The following is an 18,975-nucleotide window of genomic DNA, read 5'->3' on the forward strand; positions in this document are numbered from 1 at the left end:
TCTGAGGGGCCCGTGCTGTGACCGCCCAGTCTCCGGCTGCAAGTGGCTTCTGAATTGTTCAAGTGAACTGCTTATGAACACCCTACAGGCAGAATTTCTTTCAAAACCAGTAAGTGAAAATTATGATTAATGATATATTTGCAGAAGTTATGATCAGTTTATGAATTATTCATGAGAGAAAAAAAGACGACTAAATAGACTATGAATATCATTTGCAAGCAATAATTTAAGCAACTTCATCCCCCAAAATGAGGTCCTTCTAGTCTCATATTTACTTAATGATAGCCTGCGGTGCAAGGGGTGGGGGCTGTGTTGTGAATAATCTGTTTCTACACATCAACACATCAAAATACAGCTTTGCTGTGACAAAGGGAAGGTGCACTGTCCAAAGCTCTCTAAATGCAAAGGGCAGACTTTCGAACAAATCACTGTGTGCAAACAGAGCTCAGAGAGGTGAAGGCATCACAGTGTTGAGTGGTGAAGCCCAGCTCCTGCTGCAGATGGACACAGTGGATGCAATTAGGAGCCAAGACAGAGGAGCAGCTAGGCACGAACGCTGTCCTGGAGCCAAGGGTGAAAAACACAGAGCCGTCCCTGCCTTGGGTCTGAATCTACCATGCTTTTTCCCTGGGGGAGTGTAATTTACACCCTGATTATACATTTCCTCTTTCAGCTTCTCACCAGAGCTGGCATCCAATGTCAACTGCCTTCAGAAAGAGGATGTGAGATACCAGAGATGCTGTTCATGTATAATTTATTATTGTAATTCCTGTCTATAGGAAGGCTCATCTGGATGCAGTCCCTGGATTTCAATGAAGGTCCTGGTTTTTTTTTTTCACTCAGTTTTTGAACTGGGTTGCCCAAGGGTGCTCCGTGAATTCCTGGGGTCAACCACAACACAATGGCAAGAGGCTGCTGGCCCTCCACTGTACCTTTTCCCTAAGGATTAGGTTTCCTCCCTGTTTTCCCCTCAGTGCCAACTGTCTGGGACCAGCACTAATGCTTTACCTATTGCAGCTGGAAACAGCTGCATCCCAATGGGTTAGTAGAACAACAGTGGCTGAGATGGTTTATAGTTATATAAACAAGACAAGTTTTTTAGGAAAAGGCAGAGTTCATCACTAGAACCAAGTAGCAAAAATGGAAAGTCCAGGTAAACTTCAGGGCAAAAAAACCCGTCTCCGGGTCTGACATGGAGGGAGCAAACATCAAATGAAACACATAGTAGGAACTGTTGTTCAAAGGTAAACTAAATTACATAATTCAGTTAAAAATGTGAAATCAGACTGACCAAGAGATCTAGTGACCTCAGATCCCCACCCTCTACTTGGCTTTACATCTGCTCCAGCTATGTAAGATATGCAGGAGTAATTGCATCCCTTAGAAGACAAAAAAGACAAGTTCTGCTAGTTGATCTATTGAAAATGTATTACCTCAGGTGGCAACAGGGGGCAAGTGGCTAACTGAGCCGTTGGTGGTCTGAGCAACTGATAAGGCCGTCAGCAATTCCACAGAAAAAATTGCCCAAAGTCCAATTCCCTTTGCAGCCCCTCTCTGGCTCCACTCACGCTGCAGCTCTCACCTTTTCTCTTTCTCTCAAAACCCACCATAACCCCAGGGTGAGCTCTCTGTAAGGCCCCCCACTCATGTTCACTGTGGCTGCTATAAGGGCACCCACGCCTGCCTTTTCAGTAGGTATAGTACTAATGAGATTTCTTACCAGCCACACTGAGCTCTGACATCTCTTTAGGTGTACATGACAAGAGTCAGCCACTGGAAAAAGGAGAAGAAAAGGTGCATTTAGATAGTGATGTTACGCTAAGTCCTCAGACATGTGTCTCACCTTCAGGCTGTGACCCAGTGACTATGGTCCTTTTGTCCTGCACAGGATAGTTAAGGGGTTTTGGCACTGTCTTTTTCCCTTATTACAATTCAGACCTACAAACACCTTCCGTATGTTGCTTTCCATGATAAATTATTGCAGCAGCTGCAGCAGGAGCAATTGCTGGGAAAGGATGGCACCGGCGTGATTGCAAGTGGAAGGGATGGCAGGCTCTGGGACTGCAGCTATCCTACAGACTGCCTCGTAAAACAGGCTCAGGGCCTCTGCTTGGAATCTCTGCTCAGCTCTTGGTGCAACAAAGATTTAATGAACTATGAGCCACTGAACTAACCACAGAGTATAAACAGGAGCCAGCAAGACTGTAAATGTTTTTTTTTTAAAAAATCTTTTTAAACACTGTATTGTCAAATAACCGTCCCCAGACTGATAAAATGCAGCACTCAGGCATATCACTATGGAGCACAGCAGGATTTTTTCTTCAGACTAGCTGATAAAAAGCCTGATGTATCCCCATTCGGCTAGCTATCCTTCAGGCTGTGATTTTAAGACAAACAGCAGCAGCAAGCATTTGTCTGCTATTTCTTTCTTAAAACCAAGATGTTTTGCAATTCAGAATTAACAGATGGGGCAGTAAGAAATGAGAGCATGGATTTTTTTTTTTTTTTTTTGTCACTTCCTCAAAGTCACTTTGAGCAACGTTTACAGCAAAGACAGGCTGGCGTCAGTAAGGGAAGACTGTGCTTTGGACGTGGATGGCCACCACTGAGCTGTGCTCACCCTAGTGAGGCTGCATGACTGGGGCTAGGGAACCCCAGGGAAATACCTCCTGGCTGCCCATTACACACATCCAGCCAGGCAAACCCCTCACTGCTGTCAGTGTCAGATGCAATATACATCACACATCATCTTTAACTTCGCCCTCCTGCTAACCTACTCAGCGGTCCCACTTTGGACCTGGAGAGAAGGGAAAGAAGGAGCATCCTCACCTCCACTGTCGTCATTGAAATTTGTGATCTGCCTTCTGCTAAGTTTTGCAATGCATCTAGGGGTAGAACAAAGAAAACTGTTATTTCATGAGGAGGAAGCAAGACTGCAACGCAGACATAAGGCTGTTGCAGCTGAGGAGCAGAGCTGTGATCCCTGTGCTCTGCCTGGCTCAGGTGTCCACACACACTGTCCTGTCTAGCCACATCTCATTTCTGTGCTGGGTACCCCTTCAGCCTTGTCCCTTGGATCACAGCCTGCGAAGGCGTCCCAATTGCAGGGCCAGAATTTGGCAGAAGTGTAGGGACAGGGAGTGCTCAATGTGACTGCTTTCATCTACTCTCATAATTTGCTTCAATAGCAGCTCCCGCCTGAAGACTGACAGGAGAACCGTGAACTAATGAAACACATCTTCCCACAGGGAAACTTTCTGTTGGTCCTTTTCCATCCTCCCTGGCAATGAGTGATCACAGTGTGCCCTAAAGAAAGTGATTCTCTTGAAGTCATTAGTATGCCTTGCAAGCTTTTTCCAGGGAATATAAATGCAGATGCTGCTGTTATTCAGCTAGAGTTTGAAATTAACATTGCTGAAAGTTTTCTGATGGAACACTTTGCCATCAGAAAATTTAAATCCATTCAAATATTGATATTCTATGTGCACATTTATATTGCAGTTTGTCTAGGAGAAATGTTCAAACCCAAGTGTTTGGATAAAGTCAAAACACAGTATTTTGGGTTCTTTTTATTTACTTTGAAATTACTTTTCTCCTAGAAATGTGCTGTTATAAACAGTAATAAAAAGTTGAAACAAATTTAAGTCTGTCTATCCTTGAATGACAGATTTCTCCAGGAGCCTGTTCCCCAGACTGAATGGAAAAGGCATTATAAGATCATGAACGTTTTGAAACCTGCCCAGCTTTAGACAAAAGTGCAAGGCTGCTGGGAGAGCGTAGGAACAGGGCACAAGGCTGCATTGCTCATCAGCCCCTTAGGAGGCAGCCAGAGCTACCTATATGATCCGGAGCAGGGAGAAGGCCGGGAGGAAAGCTAATATGATGAAGTACATCCAGCTTATAGTGCTCTGAAGAAAGGCATAGAACAAGGAAATCCCCGTGTTGCACCCACACCCTTGACAAGGTTGCAGGGCTGGGCTTGCACCCAGCAGTCCTTCTAGCAGCAAAGGGCAGCGCTGAAGTTACCTCCTCTGGGCAGAGATAAGCGCCCCTTTACTGCTTCATTAACTCCAGTTAAATAGAGTTTGCAAAGAAGCTGCTGCTTTTGGTTTGGGTCTCATCTCTGGCTATGTTGAAAGGATGAGTAATCATTTAATGGGACAGATTTTATCTTCCCTGTTGCATTCACATCATCATAAAGGTGGACTACTTTTACTCCCACTTGGCACCCTTCTCCTCTCCTGTAAAAATCTTGTTCACAATAATTTGAAAAGCTTTAGAAATGTATTCCACATTAAAACCTCTGTAAAGTGATAACTGAAAGACTTGAGAGCATTTTAAGATACTCATTACAGACAGCAATGAAACTCTTAGAGGCTCCTTTCTACATGGATGTAAAGGAGCGGTCTTTACACCAGCACTGAAAATGTAAGAGAATCTTTTTTAAGATGAAAAAAAAAAATGCCATGGTCCTAATTTAGGCATAAGAATTTTCATCTACTGCAAATAACATGTAAAATAACAAAAAATGGGTGTTTACAGGATGTCTGTTTTTCAACAAAAGCATTAAAATCAGGACACACTCTGACTTTCTGAGCTGCTTCTGCTGTACTCCCTTGAAATGGGATTTTAGGCAGTGTCATCCAGGTGGATCTGCTGACCACTACTGGCCCATAAAACATCAGTGGTAAAATCACATGGGCAAAAAACGAACACTCATTTCCATGCGCTGTTGAAACCTAGCTCATTCCAAAGATGAACTAAACTGCTGCAGCAATGTTCTAGCACATGGGTCACAATTGCTGGGTCTGTTTAACTACCAGTATTTCAAGTCAAAATACTTATAACAGCAAAAATTAGGCTTTTGTAAAATAAAAAAGAATTCCATTTACTTTCAGGCAAAGGCTTGTTTACAGACAATCCCTCCTTGCAACTGCCAGACAATAGCTGGACACAACACAAGGCACGGGTTTGTTTATCCACTGAGAAGGATCTCAGACCTCCTCCTTAACAAAAAACTGAGAGAACTTCATGGAAGTTGGTGGGAACATCTGTCCAGTCAAAAAAAAAAAAAAGTGCCTCCCTTGCTGTGGTTCAGACTTCTCCAAATCTTAATCAAAAGAGAAAGCCTTCCACTTGAGATGAGTTGCCTCTCCTCTTCACTGGTCATGAATGCATGCAGTCTCCCCTCGGTGGTGCTGGCAATGCTCCACACCACCCTGGAGGAAGCTCTGCTGTGGACCAGGATGCTCAAGCTTGTGTGGAAGGGCACTAGCACAAGAACACATCTTGTTTTTAGAAAATGAGACTTTGTGCATAGGGGCTGTAAGGACAAGCCTGCAGAGGGCAAGCTAAATTCATGCAGCAAAAAAGGATTGGCAGCTGAAGAAGCTCTGGATATACATTACCATCGCTCCTCAGCAGGGAAAAACACAGGGCAGTGTGCTGCCGCTGCAGCCCACAGGCGCTCTGATGAGCTCTGATGGGAAACTGGGGGCCAACCTTCTTTCTGGCTCCTTTCAGCAAAGGCATCACTGTATTCCCAGCTGCTACTTTCTCCCAGCACTAAACCGCTCTCTACCAGCCAGCTGCTCCTGTGGGCAGGAGGCAAATAGGTTCTGGCAAACAGACTGCCCAAAGGGATGCCTGGACCATCCCTGGGCTTCAGGCAAGTTTGTTATTTCCAAGCTATGCTGTTAGGCATGTATTATCATGTCTAGCAGCGTGTCCCTTGCCTCCTGCCACTGCCCTCAGTCTGTCTTTGCAATCTCCCCTGGGAAGGACCCTGCTGCCACATCCCCTGCCCAACCCCAGGCGCCGAGACTCACAGGTCATGGTTTCAAGGCGCAGCATGCAGTACACAAAGTCAGAGAAGCCGATTCTCCTGGCAGCATCGCCGTACCGCAGGGCCATCAGGAGCAGCAGCTGCTCGCTAGCGGCCAGGCCTGTGGAGGGAAGAGGAACAACAGCACTGGGGACTCACTGTGGGATGATGGACGGGCTCTGCTGGCCTTGTGCACCCTGCAAAGAAGCTGGGGCTCTCCCTCAGCCCCCCACCCTGTCATCCTGGGTCTCCTCTGCATCCCTGGATGGCAGCTTGCCTTTCCCCCAGGTTTGTGTGTAATAGTCAGGGTAGGGTGATGGAAGATCCAAGTCCATTTAGTCAATTACGCGAATTGTGACTTAGGTCAGCAAGCAGGAAACATAGAGCTAACTAATCTAGTGTTATCTTGCTTAGCTTTTTTAGCTCTTATTTTCTATACAAAAGGGTGATTTTCTTTGGCTCATAACTGTTAAAGTCTGAGCGTAGCATTTACAATACCACTGGTGCTTTCTGCTAAACAGAGAGATACCACACACTCATGCTATTATGCAGTATAGCATGCCTGGGATTCTTAATTTTTACATTTTCTCTTCTATTAGAAAATGGTGAAGGGTGCATTTCCTTTTTATTAGCTGATTATTCAGTATTTGTGCCATAGTCTGTTTGGCTGGTAATTGGTATTCAACTGAATGCACAAAAATTGCCTTTTAGAATGATTCTTTTATTAGTTAAATAAAACTACCCTAAATGTGCTGGCTACGTAAGAGAAATTATTTAAATATATTTTGCACTAAAAGCTGATTTGCTAAACAAAAGAGAAATTTTCTGCAGAGAGCTGGATCGGTGGCTTCAGTTTAATGCATTCTCTGAGACTTCAGAAAAGTCTCGTTTGCTCACTCCTAGTTTTTAGTGGCTCAGCTGGAAGAGAAGTAGCTTTCCTGCTTTTTCAACCAGCTCTAAACTTTTCAGGTTTAAATGAACTCATCATGGAGCCAAATGAGTTGAATAATCAGAAAAGAAGGAAACAATTTCTCTACACCTGTATACAGGTGTATACAGATACAGCCAATGGAAGTGGGTTTGTATGTCAACAAAAGCCGGTTGCATAAGCCTAGTTGGAGAAGGTCTCCAGCAGGAAGCAGACACACAATGCTGAATATTTAAATAAGGGAAATACATTTGGGTTTGAGATACAGTTCAAATTAAGATAAACCCAATTTTAGATTTTTTCCTAGAAGAAAAAGTTAGTAATTAAAAAAAAAATCTAATTAATGAAATTTCTTCTTTGATTCTGGTTTTAAACCACTGCCAAGAACCACTGTAGTAGTGAGCAATGAATCCTATCTCATTTTTAACCTTTTGAAGGCAGTGGGAATTTAATCAAGCTCTCCCTGGAGAGCAGATTCCAGCAAGCATTGCAGTGCTGTTTACGAGATGCTATAATCATGTCTTACAGCAGTAAAACACTGACAATTTCACATGGTCAGTCTGAGATATACTTGCTCTGAAATCTTCTCACCTGGCAATGTCTCTCAATTAACCTCATCAACAAGACTGAAGTGTCAGTCTTCTCTGTTCCCAAGATGTTTCAGTTATGTGCTGTTGCTTATTTGTAAGGTTACTCCCCGTACCTTTTGTCTGACGGATTCCTCACTCTGGTTTTAGTCAAGCTTTAAAATACAGACTTTATGTTTCCCTATTTTTTTTTTTTTAATTATTTTGATGCATAATATTGTCAGTGAGGAGTTTGTAAATACCGCAGGCCAATGCTCCTGCATTTCAGGGCAGCACTGCTGTTAATGCAGCTAGCCTGCTTTACTCCGGCAGAAAACTTGACCCATCATTACTATGCTTTGCAGCATTAGGACAACAGTGAAACTAAGCACACACTTCAGTGTTTTGCTGGGGAAAGCACTGAACACTTCAGGGAACTGCTCGCTGGGAGATGTATTTAGATACATTAGTGCCATTCCCAGAGGTAGCACCAACCTCCCAAACTCTTTCTGAGGCTGTCTGCTCCTCCTGCTTAAAAGCCAGGACAGGGATCATCATAATGCAAAGACAGATTCAAATGCAGCCGTCTGGCTCAGAAGGCGGCAAGAATGAGCTTAAAATTTTCTTTTCTGCCCCCACTCAGAACTGCTTATAGCCTAATATATTGAATTTGCCATTTAATACTGCCTTTTTATCCCTTCAAATTGCTGCACTGTTTCGGCGGCCAGGACTTCTCAATGTATGATTTTCCTCCCAGTTTTACACTTTAGCGACTTTCTTACAGAAGGGACCTGGCAGCTTCTCCTTGGACATTTGGCACATTAGTACTGCACTCCTCAGGCAGATGCTAATGCTCTGCCCACCTCTCAGCAACAAAATATTACACGTACATCCCCTGAGCTGATGGCTTCCACGGATAGCACTTCTGCACGAGGCTTGTCCTGGGGACACCACCACTCCAAGCTCCAGGTAGCCAAATGGGAGCTTCTCTACTGCGTGATTGCTGTCTCAGAGCTATATTTCACGCACAAAGTCTCTGGAGAGATTGTCCAGCTAAAATGCTTCACTCATGTGAAGGGGTCCCATGCACTCACTGCAAGTTTCAGCATTCATGTAGCCAACAGAGGTCAGCGCAAACTAAATAAATGTCTGTCTCTGTGGCTTTCCCTTATAGACTTAGTCACTGCCCTGAAGAGAAACTGCAGGAACTGGGGCAAGTGCAAGCATCGACTGTTCCTTGCTCCTTTCCTCTGCTAGATGTTTTGTCCATGACCTAGAGAGACTACAGATAAGCCAGTCTGCAGGCTCTGGCCAGTGCCGTGCTTCTCCGCATCTCTCTGCTGGCTCCCCAGCTGCAGTGCAAAGGGTTTCTCCCTGAAATGAGCTTTCTGTCTCAATGCCCTAAACCAATGCAGACCTCTGAGCAGAGCTGTGATCTAACTGGCATCTCTGTGCAATCCAAACCACTTTCTCCCTGAAGCTCTTTTTTCTTTCCTCTCTCTTTTTCATCCTTTCCTTCGCTGCCACAGGGACAAGAAAGGGAGCTGCTCAGCACCTATGGTCATACCTGCTGTCTGTATTGCACTCTTCAGTCCAGACACATCAAGAAATCCAGAATGATTTCTGTCTTCCTTCCTGAAGATGTCCTAAAAAACAGAGTAAAGGCAGATTTCAAGCTCATATCAGCATTCCCCAAATTTACTACTACATCTAATTATGTAGGGTGCTTTCCCTCCTTAATAAATAGGCTGCAAGAAAGTTCAACAGAGGAGATGGGGTGACTATAACAAGGGAGACCCATTTCCAGAAGGCTCAGACAGTATGTTACAGTCTAAGAAATCCTACAGTTTTGGGTGTGTGGAAGCCTTTTTGCTCGCTCTCCCTGGTTTATGTGTGCAGGCAGCAACGTGAACGTTCACACCTCCACTGACAAAAAGATGTTGTCTATAACACATGAAATAAGCCAGGAGTCCCTGAGTCCCAGAATGGTGTGGAGTCATCTTTCCCAACATACCCTTGAAACCCCACAAGCCACACCTGAGGTGCTGCCAGTGGGAAGAACACCGCTGCTAGATGGGGAACTGGCACCCTGTGTCCTAGGTGGCCTCAGACCATCTCAAGAGGGATGAAACAAAGTAGAGCCCACCCAACTTTGCCGCTTCAGGATATCTTCCCATTCTGCAGCAAGACTGGAGGGAGAAGGACCTGACACAGAGAAGCTGCCTGAATTTAGGTGGGACCCTAAATACCAAGTTACTGTCCTCACTGCTTCCAGACTAACACTTATCCTAGAGCAGAGACGTTTCTCCCAGATAAACTTTCATCGGACCCTACACATTTCCACTACAAACTGCAGCAATGAGGAAGTGACATTTTTCAGATGACTTTCTTCAAGAACTCATTTCAGGTTAGAAAGCTTTTTAAAAAATTGCCAGCAGTGGCACACAGAGATTTCCATCAAATTCTAAGCCTAATTGGCCTTCGTACATTTCCCAATTTTTCCTCAATATTCCCTGCACTAGAAAAGCCCCGTCTGCTTGTTTGGAGCACTTTACACACGCTACTGCTTCCTGAGCTCTCAACCTTCCCATGAGAGGATCAAAATCTGACCCACTAAGCAAGCAACCTCTGCAACATTTTTCCCCCCAGTGCTTTGATATCACAGAGCATCTGCACCCTGCTGATGAAAAGCCCAAGAGTACAGTATCGGCAGAGAAGAGACAGCACCCCCATGTACCATGTACTTAGTGAGACTTTGCCAGAGGCTCCTGAACTGCTGCAGTGTGAGTTGTCCATTCGAGTTGAGCTGCGCATTTAGTTAAGAATTGAACAGTTAATGAGAGCTAAACCTGGCTGTCTTCATTCCCGAGGATGCTGCCTTCACATAAAGACAGATGTAAGATGCAGTCTCTTCCGTTTGTTACTTCGTGTTGAGAAAGCCAAGAGCTTTTCTGCTCTCAATTATACTTACAGTTAAATTCACCTTCTTTAGCACGTTGTACAGCTGCTCATACCTGTGCTCACAAACAACAAAAGGTTTCTATTTATATTGTGCCTTTAACCACAAGGGAACCTGCAGTGATCACTTCAGTTGACATTTAGCCACCGAGCACAGAGGTCCCTGTGGATGAACATGACCCCACGCTCCAGGCAAGGTGTGCACACTGCCTTGCCTCTGTGCATGAGGCAGTACAGTATTAGCTCTGCCTGGATCCTCCTGGAGGAACAGGCACTGAAGGAGCCAAGAGCACGAGGAGCTGATCCTGATAGCTGCCATCAGAAGGCAGCAGCAGCCTTTGAGCCATGCATATGCTGCAGGCAAAACACTTCCCTACCATGAGCTGCAGGAGCCCATGGGTGTCAGCAGACTTCTCCCACGGATGCTCAAACGACTATATCAGTGGACCAGCTCCCCTCCATACATCACCTAGGAGTCCTGGGCAGACACGCAACACCTCACCTAATGCAGCTGGGAGGGCAAAAGCTCCCTGAAAGCAAAACCCATCACCAGTTAAATATAAGCAGACAAGTGCCACTGCCATGAAACCTGACTGAAAAAAGCTGATCCTGTCTTTGCAGGTCAGGATAGGTCACACTGTACATGGGTTGAATGCAGCGCAGAGAATGTAAAATCCATCCTGAATTAAAGCAGAGCAGTGGCTTTGTCAGCTCTTTGCACGTGCCATGCATTCACAGCACCCACTTAGTCCATGAGGGGCTTTGGAAAGGGGGAAAGGTCTCTTTCACTGGCTAGATGCAGAAAGCTGGAAAGAGAGAGGGACTTCTGGTCATTTTTATTCATTCCATGGCAGTTTGTAAAGGTCTGAAAATGTCTCAAAGTTATTTCAAAGCATGGAAGAAAAGAGACAGTGAGCAAGCAAGGGGGAGAAAACATACGGGGGAGAATTTATGTTTTCATCAGGGAGCCCTCTTGTTCTACAACAGCCAGCAATGTATTCCCAGTGTTGTCTTGTTAACAGTAAAAAGACTGCGTGATCCATCTAAATAGGGAAGGCACACTGGAAAGGATGAATAGTCTGCCAGGCAAGTGCCTGTGATTCGGTGATGATTGTGCTTCTCCCCCTAACACCAGCTTTGCTGGTGGTGCTAGTGGGCTGCTAGAGCTGCCATCACAGGCCAGCATGGTTGCAACCCTGATGGAAGAGCAGACCTATGCTTGAGCTTTGTGCTGCCTCCTCACCTTGGGCTCTGCCTGGGACGCCGTGCCCAAGGATGGAGCTTGGCCAAGCCCTGGGCCCTGCAGAGGTGAAAATGAGACCAAAGAGTTAGCTGGTAGCAGAAAGTTGACCCTCACCTTTCAGCACACACACCAGAGCCAGGGCATGCATGGCAAAGTCCTGCACAGACTTTGGGACAGTTATTTATGAAGGACTGTGGCTAACATTTACTTGCAGCTTCTCACACTGGGATGCTCAGCTCAGCCATAACTCAAGGCAAGGATGGGCAGCACCAGGGAAGTTTATTGCTTCTGCTGAAAGGATACATCCTTCAGAGATAAAATGCCTCTGCATGAATCGAAGCTGAATCTTCCTCCCAGGCTGGTCATTTCATCTGCAAGGATTGACAAAACAGAAGGAATCAGCGAGAGTGAGGGGGGTGACAGAGGCACCAGGTCATCATTCAGAGGGAAGGAGGACACCAGTCTGAAGGCTTATGTAGCTAACAAGCTCCAGATCCAGCTCAGGGTCTCAAACAGCAGCAAGGGCTACATGCCAGGCTGAGGCTCACTGAGGGAGCCTGATGTGTCTCAGACAACTCCACTGCTCCCTTCCCCAAGGACAGGTGCCCTGTTTGGGCTCACAGGTAGCTGCTCTGCACAGTCTCTGCCCACCTACCTGCCCTGATGGAAAGCCTTCCCTCTTGAAATAAGGATAAGGGAAATGACGGTGACAAGAAAGGCCATTTATGCTGAATTAGCGAGTCCTAGGAGCACTTTGAGCCTTGTGCATGACTGAGTTGGTTTGAGCCCTCTGGCTGTGCCCCTGTCTCATGCTATTTTCAAGGTGGGCAGGTTAAGATGGCTGGAAATGCTGAAAGCCAGCTTGAGGCCTCTGCAGAGGAGTGACGCAGGCCAGGGCTGAACTGGGAGAAATTGGGTGACAGTGAAGAGAGGGGGAGGCACAGCTCCTTGGGGCTCTCACTGGTGCAGCCCAGCCAGGGACTGAGTTCCTGCCGCAATTGGTGGGGCACAGGGTGCTCAGGGGGGCTGCAGGGACGTTCAGGAGGACAGCATGGGGCAGGGTAGGTCTGCAGAGCAGAGGCTATCCCACAGCAGATCTGGGAGGGGAAGGTGAAATTTGGCTGTCAAACAGAGGCACAGCTTTGCTGACAGCCATGCATTAAAAAATCCGTTAGCAGCTGGTCTGGGTTGCATCACATTCTTCATGTGAACTTTACTTTGATTTAAAAAAAAAACCAAAAACAAACTGTTCCAAAGGAACCCCGGTGAAGGCACTTCTCATTCTTCAAGATCCAATAGTGCAGTAAGCCACACTGAGGATTTTTTGAGGACCATCAGGACACCACTAAATCCTCTGTCTAATTTACACTAGACTAAGGATAGGGAAGCACTAATGACATTAGCTGGGTTGTAAAAGCTTTACCTTGCAGGATCACTTCATTAAGGAGTTGTTGCAGCTGCGAGGCATTAATAGCTGAGCCCTAATGCAGAATAGAATGCAAAGAGAGATCTGTAAGCATAAAGTTTTCTCCTGTGTCACTTTTGCCCCAAAATTATTTACTCACACACTGTGGCAACCAAGAAGGACCTCTGCCTCTATCAGAGGAGCAGCAGCACCCCCATGGGAGCATAACAAAGCCCTCCATGCTGCTGGGCCACTCTTTGTCCTTCCCTACAAGAGTCTGCAGGGGAGTTACAGGCACTCCCCATCACTCTGGGGTATTTCCAGCAGCGATGGGAACACGTGCTGACTTCACCAGCCCCTAGCTGGGGAGTTGCCAATGGGCAGGCACAGCAGGCAGCTGGGTGAGTGGGCTGGGAGTACAGGTGCTGCTGCCTGCTTCCCTCTGAGCTGCCCAACCCATCAGTGAACCTGACTGCCTCCCTCCAGAGACAACCCCAGGGAATTCAGCATGGCAGCCCGTGTTCATTTTCACCTTCATGCATTGATATAACTATTAACTGCAAGAGGTCCATTGTGCAAAGACTTTTGGCAGTGATTTTTTTTCCTCTTGACTAAGTCAAGGAGTTCTTTATAACAGTTTATTAAACCACTAAAAGCATCTCCTGTGAACACACAGAGTTTGGCTCTGAAAGAGCAGGAATCAATTACTCAAATGCTGAGTGATGTCTGCTTTCCAAATGCCGTGAAGGCAAAGGGAAAATGATGCTGATGAGAGGGGGGAATACCCAAGGCTTTCTAATTGCTTTCAGTAAATAAACAAACTAAAGCAAAAAAACCCCCAAAACGTACACATGCAAGCCCATCACCAGCACAACCACAAATCTCCAATCCTCCTCTGATATATGGGGCTAGCCAATCTATCCCAGCTGAATATCCCATTTTTCTGGGGGTTTTGGCAGGTCAGTCAATACCGTTTTCAGGGTATCCACTTGAGGATGGAGCTACATTTCCAAAAAACATTTTTCTAAATGGATTTGTATCAACATCAGAGATCAGTTTTTCTTTTTACAAGTCCACATGCCTTTTTTATTTATTTTTCAGCAAGATGTTTTAGATAGGATACCTGCTTAGCGTATCTTAGGAAGACAGCCTTACAGGAGCTGTCCTGGTTCTGTCTTGGTACATCCTGGATCAAAGACAAAGTATGCACATAAATAATTCAGTTACAAAACAACTGGAGGCAGAAGTCTGCAGATGCAAACAGCACGTTATAGAGGGCAGGGAATGTACAGTACAGGCTGCAGTTTTAACAACCCAAAAGTAAGGTGGGCTGGGAGCAAGAAAGAGCTACTGCAATGAAGAAAGAAGCATAGTTTGCATGTTATCACTCAGTACAACCAGGAAGGAGCAGCTCAGGGCCTGAGGAAGACAACGGAACACGTCCAGGGTGGAGTTCAGCAAATCAATACATGACTACAGAGATACAAAGCCTGATCCTTATTGATGGCCCTCGGTTGAAGCCACTGGCATAGGGCATGTGAACCAAGAAAATAGAGCAGGTGTTGACTTTTCCTTTCTCCTGTACCTTCTCAATCCCAAGGCAGGCCTGACTGCACCTGAGCAGTTGCAATTCAATGGTTAAGTGCCTTTTTTCAACCCTTCAGTGAGGATATCCACCAGGCACTAAGGGGAACTATCCTTAACTTTATAAAGTTTCCCCCAAAAATCTAAGCCTAAATCCTAATGCCTTCAGCTCTGTGCGAGATAATTCACACCAGTGAAGTCCAAATACCTGAACAAGAGCAGAAAGTGTGGGTACCATAATTCATCAAAGTCAAAACATTGGCTACCGACAACAGCCAAGTAAACTGACAGCTTGTCAGTGGAAAGAGATAATAAGCTACCATTTACACTACCCCTCTAATGGGGCTTAATTGCAGGCTGGAAAGTGAATCACAAGGAAAGAACTCTGTTTTCTGTTCTCCTGAAGCAGCTTTACACCTTTGGCTTCAAAGACCTGCACTGAGTTTGCACTGCTACAAATAACAGCCTCTCAGTGGTAAGGTTTTTCAAGCAACTGGTGAGACAGCAGGATGGACTGGACCAGCTCTGGCAATGTGCACAGTTCACAGTGAGGAAGTCCATCAAGAAATGGTAGCTGGGCTAGACAGGCTGAAATGTGGGTTGAACTAGAGGCACAACCAGTTTTGAAGTGTAATTTCCCTTACGTCTGTGAAGATATCATGATGAAAATCAGAAGAAATCTGGTTTGGGCCTCACCTCTGTGGAATCCTGTGCTTTACAGGGTTCAAGCACTTAAATGAAGCCAGTCCCATGGGGATAGCACGTATGTCCTTGCTCTCAGGTGTGAGGTCTTTTTAAAAGAGGTCAAACTCAAGCTGTGACCTTTTTGTCAGAGTTTCCCCCTCTCTCTTCCTTAGATACATACCCCTTTTACAGACATTGAAGGAATTTAATGTCTTTGAAATGCTCTTCCCCCTGCTATATTTGGTTAGTCAAAGTGTTAAAGGTGGCAAGGTGAAAAGGACAGATGGAGAGGCTGACAGAGGGACTGTATGAGATTTGTTTCCATCAAAAATCAGGCTCTGAAAGAGACATGTGAAGAGGAAGGGCTTTGTTGTCACTTCCGTCTCTCCATAGAGGTACACCAGGCTGGCCACCTGCTCTCCCAGCAAGGTTGCAGGGTGCCAGAGTCAAACTCTGGGGCAGGTACTGGGTGGTGAAAGGAGAGAATAGTGGTGGCTGGTATGTAGGGAAGGAATAAGAGGTGTCAGTAGAGGTGGCTACTGAATAGTCAGCTCCTTGGGAACCATTCACCACCACCAGTATGTACATCAGTTTTCACAGACTCTTACCATTGGCAACAATGGGCTGGGTGGGTAGTTTGAGTTCCTAGAAAAGAGTTACAAAAGTCAAACTGGGAGAGAACAGGCCTTTTCAGAGCATTGATGTGCAGATGTGGCAGAAGGCAGGCACCAACAGGAGCACTTGCCTAGCCGTGGCCCCACAGGATGCCCAGCACTCACACCTCCCAGCCTGTCCCAGTTCAGTCAAGACTGTTGCACCAGTCCCAGGTCCCTCTGTGCAAGCAGACATGAGCAGGTCTCAGTCTCTGGCTGCTCTGGGGCCACTGCCTTCTTTGAGCCAGCCCTGCTGGCACCAGCAGCAGAGAAAGGGTAACCCTTCTCACTCTGAGTATGCCAGGACTAACCTCACCACACAGAAGACAAGGCTGCCCTGCCTCGAGCCATGTAAAATTTTCACCTACTTTCTCTTTGCCTAGTTTAATAGCCAGGAATAAAAATAGCATCTGGGCTATTAAAAGGCAACATATTTTAAACGTCTGCAGACTGCCTAAAATTGAGCCGGGGTCACCATTCCTTCTGAGACTCAGTGGCAACATTCAGTACTTGAAGTAGCAACATTCAATACCTGAGTTTTGCTTTTTGTAAACAAATTAGGCAAGCCAGATGCTATTTTTATAGCATCTGCGCTATTATATAGGTGCAGAGACCCACAGGAAGGGGAACCCCACGCTTGGCCTAGCTCAGGAAGGTGTGTAAGGGTCACAGGCTCTCCTGGAAAGACCAACCTCCCAAGGCTGAGCTGTCTTGTGTGTGACTCATCATGCTGAAGGCAGTCCAGCCCAAAGCACAGACTTTTCCTATTTGTTTTCTATAACTAAGGAGCTGCCTTAGTCAGTTCTGGGCTATTTTTGCCAGGGGCCAAAGCCCAGAAAGCAATCTCATTATTAAGATATGGGCCTATGAGGTAAGAGCTGCAATCACTTCCACTATAAAGCTTACTGAAGGAAAGCCACTGCACATCTGAAGCTTGAAGGTCATTTGGTAAGGCTGAATGCTGAGCCTGGCTCTATACATAAAGCACACCCAGATATTTGTATGAAAATGTGATAACAGCTGTCTCTGCATGAACTAAGACACCATTTTTCCACTAAACTTATCTTCAAGGCCCCACCCATACCCACAGGGAGCCCTATCAGCCTGTCTATGAGATGGGTGGGTGAAAGGATCAAGGCTGTTCATTGCTCTTTGCTTCTCTAAGTCCCACTCTGAGCAGGATGGGACCTGATCTGTCTGGCATCCAACACAGCATAAGAAACTATATAACAGCTGTTAAGGAAAAAAGCTCTCAGTCCTCCTTTCACTAAAGAGAAATTTCCCACAGTCTGGCAGGCCATATCTCACAATTATTGCTCGCTTGTGTGGCTCTTTGTACCAAAGTCTGGTGGCTGCAGATGAGCTATTGCCCTGTTCTGCAGTGGCCATCCCTATGCATCTGACTATATGTCTGATCCTCCTCAACATGGCGCTTAACACTTGGCTGTGTCTTCCCAACACGCTTCTATAGTACATTAAAATCAAATTGCCACATTAGTTATCTTGACATTAAATTGTTAAATCCTGGGACACTGTAAGTCTTCGGCCTATAAGGAGTACTCATCGTCTTACTCATTGTAGTCTTCATTCTTCATGAAAATTCGTAAGAGAAATTCAAATTCTTGGTTGTCTGTTGTAGCAGGAACAACAGCATAAGTTCCTGGGCTCAAGGTAAAGTATTTGGTCACGTCTCGAGTCAGGGAAAAAATTTTTTTCAGAACTTCGGAGTTCCGCTGAAAGAAAAATACAGCTGGCTAGCTCCCCTCTATGTCAGGAACCAAAGTAAATCAGCAAGTGCACCCACAGCAGTCTTACATTCCCACAGCTCTCTAAATATACACTGCATCTAACATGGCTTAACATCCCCAGTGACATGAAAAGCCCATCCAGGTGACAGACTTTGTTCAAGGACACATTAAAAATGCACAAGGGTGGAAGAACTGAAAGAAACAGAAGGCAAAATGTATGTAAGTGGATTTGAACAGAACTTCAATTAACATTAAGCAGACTGGCGTTCATGAAGGAATCAAGGATGAATACTCTTACTAAAACTTCCCTGGGATCTAGCATGACTCAGAGCGGTCAGAGAGCTCACTAAGCATCCAGATGACAATGCTTCAAGAATCACAACTCAAACCTTCCAGCAAGTGTCACAAGAAAATAGAACATTCTGATCTTTCTTCTGTTATTCCAGTATTTTTGCTGAGATGAAACAAACATAATGCAACAGCTATTACTATGATGACATGTAAAGATAGCATAATAAAAACCCCTTACTAAACATATTCCCCAAAATACATCAGCGTGTATAAATTCCATTTAGAATGGTTATACAGCGTGGCAGAGTTATTTATGAGCCATGCCTTTAGGAGAAAATAACATAAAACTGCTATTTTGGGAGGAAAAAAAAAAGATGACTACTGTTACAGACAGCTGGGAGGTATGTAGACTGCCAAGTATTATGGGTCAGACCTTCAGCAGACAGAAACGGGCAGTGCTGCAAAGAAATAAATGATGTAATCCTTTTTTTACTTTTGGGTCTCATTCCATATTCCTTCTGGTAAAAAGAGAAGCAGATTAATATCTCAATGGAGTCAAAACCAGTGTGAGATAAGAATCAGCCTCTATACATTGCTCAGCTCTATCACACAACATTAAACTTCCCTCACAGCCATGTATTAGTGCTCCATGTCTACATTTAATCAAAGGCTTCCTAGAGCTATCAGATATGTCCATTCTGGTTTGCATCCTTGCCTGCACTGCATTCCCCTCTCATCCTGCCAAGGGATAATACCCTTTTTACTTCACAGCAACAATTTGACGCATCTCAAAAGGTACTGAACAATGAACGATGCTGCTAATGAATAATGGCAGTGAAAGCGGTTGAGGGAGGAAGAGTGAGGCCACATGAATCTTAGCAATTGCACTCTCCCTGCACAAAGAAACCCCTTGTAAACTTTTATGCAAAGATGCCAGCTCTGATTGCCCTGAAGCACTGAGGCTGGATGCTGGGAAATAAACCAAGGGAATAGTGCTGTACACCTACCCTGGTTTTAGCTCCTGGACTTGGCTTTTGCTGCTACCAGGGCAGGACTCTAGGCTGGCTGCAAGCAGCTGGTAGACCAGCTTT

General features: G+C 45.5%; 1 protein-coding gene across 1 annotated transcript in view; it reads right to left on the minus strand.

Moving 5' to 3' along the window:
* Positions 1–1,746: 1,746 nt before the first annotated feature.
* CAPN13 (calpain 13) overlaps positions 1,747–18,975 on the minus strand; it is a 44,401-nt gene continuing 27,172 nt past the window's right edge. The window contains exons 11-20 of the mRNA XM_075708252.1: positions 17,418–17,578; positions 15,801–15,837; positions 14,048–14,110; positions 12,943–13,000; positions 11,823–11,890; positions 10,056–10,124; positions 8,886–8,964; positions 5,829–5,945; positions 2,830–2,885; positions 1,747–1,773 (exon numbers count right to left, since the gene is read on the minus strand). Coding sequence (XP_075564367.1) covers positions 1,747–1,773; positions 2,830–2,885; positions 5,829–5,945; positions 8,886–8,964; positions 10,056–10,124; positions 11,823–11,890; positions 12,943–13,000; positions 14,048–14,110; positions 15,801–15,837; positions 17,418–17,578 — 735 coding nt within the window. The remainder of the gene's footprint in view (positions 1,774–2,829; positions 2,886–5,828; positions 5,946–8,885; positions 8,965–10,055; positions 10,125–11,822; positions 11,891–12,942; positions 13,001–14,047; positions 14,111–15,800; positions 15,838–17,417; positions 17,579–18,975) is intronic.

The sequence above is a fragment of the Pelecanus crispus genome, chromosome 3 (genome assembly GCF_030463565.1).
Source record: "Pelecanus crispus isolate bPelCri1 chromosome 3, bPelCri1.pri, whole genome shotgun sequence".
Lineage (NCBI taxonomy): Eukaryota > Metazoa > Chordata > Aves > Pelecaniformes > Pelecanidae > Pelecanus > Pelecanus crispus.